Source organism: Mandrillus leucophaeus, unplaced genomic scaffold (genome assembly GCF_000951045.1).
Source record: "Mandrillus leucophaeus isolate KB7577 unplaced genomic scaffold, Mleu.le_1.0 Scaffold35, whole genome shotgun sequence".
Taxonomy (NCBI): Eukaryota; Metazoa; Chordata; class Mammalia; order Primates; family Cercopithecidae; genus Mandrillus; species Mandrillus leucophaeus.
In genome coordinates, this window is record NW_012103698.1 from 2,433,225 (window position 1) to 2,442,054 (window position 8,830).

At 43.0% G+C, this 8,830-nt stretch overlaps 1 protein-coding gene across 1 annotated transcript in view; it reads right to left on the reverse strand.

The window, feature by feature from the left end:
• NUSAP1 (nucleolar and spindle associated protein 1) overlaps nt 1-8,830 on the reverse strand; it is a 66,308-nt gene that overhangs the window by 16,359 nt on the left and 41,119 nt on the right. The window contains exons 5-6 of the mRNA XM_011989341.1: nt 8,618-8,725; nt 6,526-6,635 (exon numbers count right to left, since the gene is read on the reverse strand). Coding sequence (XP_011844731.1) covers nt 6,526-6,635; nt 8,618-8,725 — 218 coding nt within the window. The remainder of the gene's footprint in view (nt 1-6,525; nt 6,636-8,617; nt 8,726-8,830) is intronic.

The following is an 8,830-nucleotide window of genomic DNA, read 5'->3' on the forward strand; positions in this document are numbered from 1 at the left end:
CCAAAAAAAAAAAAAAAGGCTTGGCCTCTGATACAGTATTGTCTCCTAGGCAAAGTTCAGAAGAGCATTTCCATTTATCCCTGTTTCATTCCTCATTTGTAACTCCATTTGGAATCTTTCCCTTCCCCACTACCTCACCTCATCCTATTCTACCTGTCTGGCTGGCTCCACAGTTACCTGCCATTTATCGCTATGAGGATTCTGCTATAAAGAGCAATTTCCAGTTGTGGCTGAGTAATCAGTTACAAGAAAGTCTTTCCCAGCTGCTATGGACCCAGGCATTTTCTTTCTTTTTTTTTTAAATTTGAGACAGAGTCTGGCTCTGTTGCCCAGGCTGAAGTGCAGTGGCACGATATGGGTTCGCTGCAATCTCCACCTTCCAGGTTCAAGCAATCCTCCCACCTTAGCCTTCTGAGTAGCTGGGATTATAGGCACTTGCCACCATGCCCAGCTAATTTTTGTATTTTTAGAGACAGGATGTTGCCATGTTGGCCAGGCTGGTCTCAAATGCCTGACCTCAAGTGATCTGCCTGCCTTAGTCTCCGAAAGTGTTTGGATTACAGGCATGAGCCACTGTGCCCAGCTATCTAGGCATTTTGTTTTCTTTTCTTTTAGAGAGGGAGTCTGTTTCTTTCACCCAGGCTGGAGTGCAATGGCACAGTCTCAGCTCACTGCAACTTCCACCTCTCAGGTTCAAGCAATTCTTCTGCCTCAGCCTCCCAAGTAGCTAGGACTACAGGCGTCTGCTACCACACTTGGCTAATTTTTGTATTTTTAGTAGAAACGGGGTTTCACTATGTTGGCCAGGCTGGTCTTGAACTGCTGACCTTGTGATCTGCCTGTCTCAGCCTCCCAAACTGCCAGGATTACAGGCGTAAGCCACACGCCCAGCCTAGCCAGACATTTTCTAACTAGAGACATAATGTAGAAAAACAGTCCTTTGTATTCAAAAAGGGGGGAAAAAAAGAGATTATTTTAGAAATACAGAAGCTTTGAGACGTTATATACAGTTTATTAAATATAAACTTAGGCCAGGTGCAGTGGCTCACATCCTGCAATCTCAGCAGTTTGGGAGGCTGAGGCAGGAGGATCGCTTAAGCCCAGGAGTTCATGACCAGCCTGGGCAACATTAGGAGATCTTGTCTCTATAAATACAAACTTAAAGAACTTATTATATATTTAACATGTGGAATCTACAAATAATTCCACCCTCTCCCTCTATCCCCAAACAATAGCTTTTTTAAGTCCTTTAAAACAAAAACCAAAAAGAGGGAAGGAAACAAATGCTTGAAGGGTTTCACTTAGGGTATCTTTCTTAGATACTGTCAAGGCACAAAGAGTAACTGAATATCTTATTATCATTGGTCTAAGATCCGTTGCAAGCAGAAAAAATTAACTTTATTACCTGTCAACTGAGATATGACAATTGAAATTAATATTTAGAAAAGTAAAAATGTAGGTTAAGAATTAAATACAGGGACTAGAAATAAATATAATCTGGTGGCTCATGCCTGTTATCCCAGTACTTTGGGAGGCAGAAGAGGGAGGAGTGCTTGAGCCTAGGAGTTTGAGACCAGCCTGGACAACACAATGAGGGCTGTCTCTGCAAAATACTGAAAAATAGCCGGGTGTAGTAGTGCATGACTATCGTCCCAGCTACTAAGGAGGCTGAGGTCGTGAGGATCACCGGAGCCCAGGAGGTTGAGGCTGCAGTGAACCATCACTGCACCACTGAATTATCACCTGCGTGACAGGGTGAGACTGTCTCAAAAAAAAGAAAAAAAATTATATATGTATAATTAGATAATATATACCATTAATATAGATAAATAAGTAAAAATTGAGAAAAAGCAAAACTGCATAAAAATAGACAATGATAAAGTATAGAGACTTATAACTATATAAGGTACCTTGGAATACAAGTTTTCGATCTTTTTATTATAAATGAATAATTGGTCGGGCGTGATGACTCAAGCCTATAATCCCAGCACTTTGGGAGGCCGAGACGGGCAGATCACGAGGTCCGCAGATCGAGACCATCCTGGCTAACACGGTGAAACCCCGTCTCTACTAAAAGTACAAAAAAATAGCCAGGCGTGGTGGCGGGTGCCTGTAGTCCCAGCTACTCAGGAGGCTGAGGCAGCAGAATGGTGTAAACCCGGGAGGCGGAGCTTACAGTGAGCTGAGATCCGGCCACTGCACTCCAGCCTGGGCAACACAGCGAGCCTCCGTCTCAAAAAAAAAAAGAATAATTAATTAAAATAAATTAATTAAACGTAGGTATGTAGGTGTTTGTTTATTTGAGATGGGGTTGTGCTATGTTGCCCAGCCTGGTCTTTGACTCCTGGGCTCAAGCAACCCTCCGACCTCAGCCTCCCAAGTAGGTGGGATTATAGGCATGAGCCACCACACCCAGATAGTTTTCTGATCTTTTTAGATGCCATTTGACAACTAGATCAAACAAGTCTGCCTTCTGTTACCATGCAAGTCAAAGAGAGGCTGTCATGGCCAGAATGATTCTCTTTAGGATATCTGCTTATTATTGTCCATCACCATCCAAACGATCAAGCCCCAAATGTGCCAAGAGCAACTTCATCTCAGGTATGGTGAAGTTATTGTAATTGGTTTTTTTTATTCTCTAGTCTCCAAAGAGATCATACCAAGTTATACATCTGATAGGCCAATTCCTTAAACATTCAGGGTGAACAGTGTCATTTTAGAACTAAACTTATTCAGATGGGTCTACCAGGCTGGAGTTATACTAAAAAGTAAGATAAACTATTCGTTTATTCAACACATCTTCTAGGGTAATTCTCAGTTTATGGTTGAGACAGTTGTTCTTGCTCTGTTCTTTTTTTTTTTTTTTGAGACGGAGTCTCGCTCTGTCGCCCAGGCTGGAGTACATTGGCGCGATCTCGGCTCACTGCAAGCTCCGCCTCCCGGGTTCACGCCATTCTCCTGCCTCAGCCTCCCAAGTAGCTGGGACTACAGGCACCCGCCACTGCGCCCCGCTAATTTTTTGTATTTTTAGTAGAGACGGGGTTTCACTGTGTTAGCCAGGATGGTCTCGATCTCCTGACCTTGTGATCCACCTGCCTTGGCCTCCCAAAGTGCTGGGATTACAGGCGTGAGCCACCGCGCCCGGCCTCTTGCTCTGTTCTTAACTTTTACTTAGAAAATTATGTCATCCATATTACAAAATACACAAAGCAGCAGCTTGACTGTTTTTTTTTCTTTAGAGATGGAGTCTCACTGTATTGCCCAGGTTGGTCTTGAACACCAGGGTTCATGTGATCCTTCGGCCCCACCCTCCCAAAGTTCTGGATTGACAGGTGTGAGCCACTGTGACTGGCTGAAAGCTTTTTTAAATTAAATTAAAATAAATTTATTATTTTTTCTGAGATGGAATTTCACTCTTGTTGCCCAGGCTGGAGTGCAATAGCATGATCTCAGCTCACTGCAACCTCTGACTCCCGGGTTCAAGCAGTTCTCCTACCTCAGCCTCCCGAGTAGCTGGGATTACAGGCATGCACCACCATGATGAGATAATTTTGTATTTTTAGTAGAGACGGGGATTCTCCATGTTGGTGAGGCTGGTCTCAAACCACTGACCTCAGGTGATCCGCCTGCCTCAGCCTCCCAAAGTGCTGGGATTACAGGTGTGAGCCACCATGCCTGGCCTATTTTTTTTGTTTTTTTGAGATGGAGTCTTGATCTGTTGCCCAGGCTGGAGTGCAATAGTATGACCTCCACCCACTGCAACCTCCGCCTCCTAGGTTCAAGTGATTCTCCTGTCTCAGCCTCCTGAGTAGCTGGGAGTACAGGTGCTCACCACCACGGCCGGGTATTTTTTGTATTTTTAGTAGAGACAGGGTTTTGCAATGCTGGCGAAATCTGTCAAACCCGGGAGGTGCAGGTTGCAGTAAGCCAAGATCGTACCACTACACTCCAGCCTAGGTGACAGAGTGACACTTGTCTCAAAAAAAAAAAAAAAAAAGAGAGACTGATAAACTGTGCCCTCAAATGCTCAAATGTGGTAACAGTGAGGACAGGAGCAGTGGCTCATGCCTGAAATCCCAGCACTTTGGGAGGCCGAGGTGGGTGGATCACCTGAAGTCAGGAGTTTGAGACCAGCCTGGCCAACATGGTGAAATCCTGTCTCTACTAAAAATATAAAAAGTAGCAGGGCCTGGGGGACGTGGCTCATGCCTGTGATCCCAGCACTTTGGGAGGCTGAGGTGGGTGGATCACAAGGTCACGAGTTCAAGACCAGCCTGGCCAACATAGTGAAACCCCATCTCTACTAAAAATACAAAAAAAATTAGCCAGGCGTGATGGCGAGCGCCTGTAATTCCAGCTACTCAGGAGGCTGAGGCAGGAGAATCGCTTGAACCTGGGAGGTGGAGGTTGCGGTGAGCCAAGATTGCACCATTGCACTCTAGCCTGGGCAACAAGAGCGAAACTCCTTGTCAAAACAAACTAACAAACAAAAATTGGCTGGGCGTGGTGATGGTCGCCTGTAATCCCAGGTACTTGGGAGGCTGAGGTGGGAGAATCACTTGAATCCAGGGGGCAGAGTTTGCAGTGAGCCGAGATTGTGTCACTGCATTCCAGCCTGGGCAACACAATGAGATTCTGTCTAAAAAAATAAATAAATAAAACTACAAATACAAATATTAGCCGGGTGTGGTGGTGGGCACCCGTAATCCCAACTACTTGGTAGGCAGAGGCAAAAGAATCTGTTGCACCCGGGAGGCAGAGGTTTAGCCAAGATGGCACCACTGCACTCCAGCCTGGGTGACAGAGTGAGACTGCATCTCAAAAAAAAAAAAAAAAGTTTGATAAACAGGGTCTTCAAATGTGGTAACAGTGAGAATGGGAGCGGTGGCTCATGCCTGTAATACCAGCACTTTGGGAGGTGGGTTGATCACCTAAGGTCAGGAGTTCGAGACCAGCCTGGCCAAACATAATGAAATCCCATCTCTACTAAAAATATAAAAATTAGCTGGGTGTGGTGGCGGGTGCCCGTAATCTCAGCTACTGGGGAGGCTAAGGCAGGAGAATCGCTTGAATTAGGAAGGCAGAGGTGGTTGCAGTGAGCTGAGACCATACCATTGCCCTCCAGCCTGGGCAACAAGAGCAAAACTCTGTCTCAAAAAAAAAAAAGAAAAAAAAATTGTTGTAACAGTGGTTTTACATTGTTAAAATGAATGTTTATTATTTCAATGAAGCTTCTCACCAAGAAGCTTAGGTACTTAAATAAAATTATTTACAACTTATCACCCAGTGAGTTTTCCTCTTGGCCCTAGCTGCCAGAAAACTTAAACTCAGCTGAGGGACTGATGGTAATCAATACTGTACCCACTAACAGTGCTTTTAAATTGACTATACTATTTTATATTTAATACCATAAACTTAAATTATTTTGAGAATAGGCCTTAAATTATTTTTAAGAAATAGGGAAGTTATGTAACATAAACATGGGGTTAAGAATTAAATACAGCGAATAGAAATAAATATAATCTGGTGGCTCACACCTGTAATCCCAGCACTTTGGGAGGCTGAGGTGGGAGGATCACTTGAGCCTAGGCATTCAAGGAGAGCCTGGGCATCACAGGGAGACCCTGACTTTATAAGAAAAATACATAAATCAATCAATATTTAAAAATGTGTTTCTTGCCCTCCCTTCGGCATTGCCTTAACACCAGATACCAATAATATCAACTTGCTAGAATGTTATTAACTCACTACTCTGCTCAGTCTCAGAGTTGACTTTATCACCTTCTCTTACTTTGAGGAGGCTTTGAGTCCTGTGGGACCTGGACTGAAAGCCCTAGAGGGAGCTGTTACCACAGGAACCCTTCAGGTTTGCCACTATTAATCACCCATTTTTCTTTACATAAGGGACAAGGGAAAGAAGACGGCTTCAGCCATAAGTTGGTTCATCCTCAATGAAAGTAATAGGCAAAACATCTGAATATGGAAAGTAGAATGACATTGCCATTTTGGAAATAGTTTCTCATAGTCAGGATTCACTGTTTTCTGTTTTTTCAGACGGAGTCTCACTCTGTCACCCAGGCTGGAGCACAGTGGCACGATCTTGGCTCACCGTAACCTTGGCCTCCTGGTTCAAGTGATTCTCCTGCCTCAGCCTCCTGAGTAGCTGGGATTACAGGCGTGTGCCAACCCCTGCTAATTTTTTGTATTTTTTTGTACAGACAGGGTTTCACCATGTTGGCCAGGCTGGCCTTGAACTCCTGACCTGAGGTAATCCACCTGCCTTGGCCTCCCAAAATGCTAGGATTGCAGGCATGAGACACTGCGCTTGGCCATGGATTCAGTTTTATCCAGAGGATTTTGAAAATTCTCAGAGTAGGGAAAAGCAAGTTTTAGATAAAGATATATTAAACTCAAACAAATCTACTGGTAGAGTGATAGCCAGTTGTTGTAACCATGGTGTTATATAGTTTCAAAATTATAATCAAACAGTTTAGTCCCATTAAGAACATAATTTTATCTACATACCTTCAGATCATTCATGGAATTGTGTTCTTCAAAATGTTTCTTTTTTCTCTCAATATATTGATCGATGGACTCCATTTCCTTAAAATGAGCTTCATGAAGCTTCTTAAAGTCTAGAATGTTCCCCCAATATAAAAGTTAGTAACAAAACAAAATCCATTTACCTTCTCTGTGTTTTTCCGTTAACACTTATTCTCTTTTTTGCACCCCTGACATTCAACTTCAATATAATTTTTGCTAAAACATTAATTTCAAAATACTTAGTTTTTGGAAACTCAGGGGCAAAGCACATTCGTCTTATAAACTATCAAACATTCACCATCTCCTCATTGACAAATTTCACTAAATTGACATCTTGGTTTAGTCCAGAGGATGACAGTAGAAGATTTATCTTCTCCCTTACCAATTAGTCACAAGTGGTCTTTATTTAATCATGAATTTGATATTTTATAATGCTCTATGTCAACGACTGATAAACTTATTCTATAAAGGGCTAGATAAAAGTATTTAAGGCTTGGCTGGGCATGGTGGCTCACAACTGTAATCCCAGAACTTTGGGAGGCCAAGGTGGGCAGACCACCTGAGGTCGGGAGCTCGAGACCAGCCTGAACAACATGGAGAGACCCTGTCTACTAAAAATACAAAAATTAGCCGGGTGTGGTGGCACATGCCTGTAATCCCAGCTACTCGGGACACTGAAGCAGGAGAATCGCTTGAATCCGGGAGGTATCCAGCCTGGGCAATAAGAGCAAACCTTCATCTCAAAAACAAAAGGAAAACAAACAAAAAAAGTATTTTAGGCCTTATGGCAACATGTGATATGGTCTCTGTCTCATATTCTTCTTGTTTTTATTTTATTTATTTTTTTTGAGATGGAGTCTTGCTCTGTTACCCAGGCTAGAGTGCAATGGCGTGATCTTGGCTTACTGCAACCTCCACCTCCTGGGTTCAAGCGATTCTCCTGCCTCAGTTTTGTGAGTAGCTGGGGTTAAAGGCACTTGCCACCATATCCAGCTAATTTTTTTGTATTTTTAGTAGAGACGGGGTTTTACCATGCTGGCCAGTCTGTTCTCAAACTCCCAACTTCAGGTGATCCACCCCCCTGCACCTCCCAACATGCTGGGATTACAGGTGTGAGAACCATGCCTGGCCATTCTTCTTGTTTTTAAATTCTTTAAAAAATATAAAAACCATTATTAGCTCAAAGGATATAAGACAGGCCAAGGGAGGCAGCAGTTTGCTGACCCCTGCTGTATCCTGTTCTGATTAAGTATATGAACATTTACTGAATTTTGAATATAGGATGAGCAGCATTGTAACTACTATAAATATAATAATCAACATTCTATGTGCCAAGCAATGTTCCAACAATACAAGAGAGAAGAAGAATTACATGTCCAAAAACAGAGTCATTTAGACTTATGAAAAACTTATTAGAAGGTGGGCATTGTACCAAGTACTTCGTACATTCATTCATCAGATGTTTATTGAATCCTTGCTGCATGCTATTTGCCATGATAGGGAAGCAGTAGTGGAAAAAGTATTCTCAATTTATGTATCTATCAACCTGATGAAATAGGTACTATAGGCCAGGCAGGGTGGCTCACACCTGGAATCTCAGCACTTTGGGAGGCTGAGGCAGGCAGATCACGAGGTCAAGAGATCGAGACCATGCTGGCCAACATGGTGAAGCCCCGTCTCTTCTGAAAATACAAAAATCAGCTGGTCGTGGTGGAGCACACCTGTAGTCCCAGCTACTCGGGAGGCTGAGGCAGGAGAATCGCTTGAACCTGGGAGGCAGAGGTTGCAGTGAGCCAAGATCACGCCACTGCACTCTAGCCTAGGCGAGAGAGCAAGACCCTGTCTCAAAAAAAAAAAAAAAAAAGAAATAGGTACTGTAGTATAACTATTTCCACTTTACACTGAGGAAGTGAGTTTATTGAAGATGAGTAATTTCCCCAAGATCTTAAGCCTAAAAGATGAGAGAACTAGAATGTAAACTGGTTCCAGCCTCTATGCTTTTAGCTGTTCCAGTCCAACATCAGTTTGAAGTGGGGCAACCATTACTTATTATGGCTTTGCCTACAAAACTTACTTGGAGTAGGAGTAGTGATTGCAGTTCTTTTATTTTTTCCAGGTTTGGATGACTCATCTGTGTAGACAGATTTCTTTCTTTTTGAAAGTACCTTTGAATCTTTGTTACCTAAATCCAAAGACACAGAAATAATGAAGGATATCAAAAAAGTTCTCATTAAGAAATATGTGGCCGGGCATGGTGGCTCACGCCTGTAATCCCAGCACTTTGGGA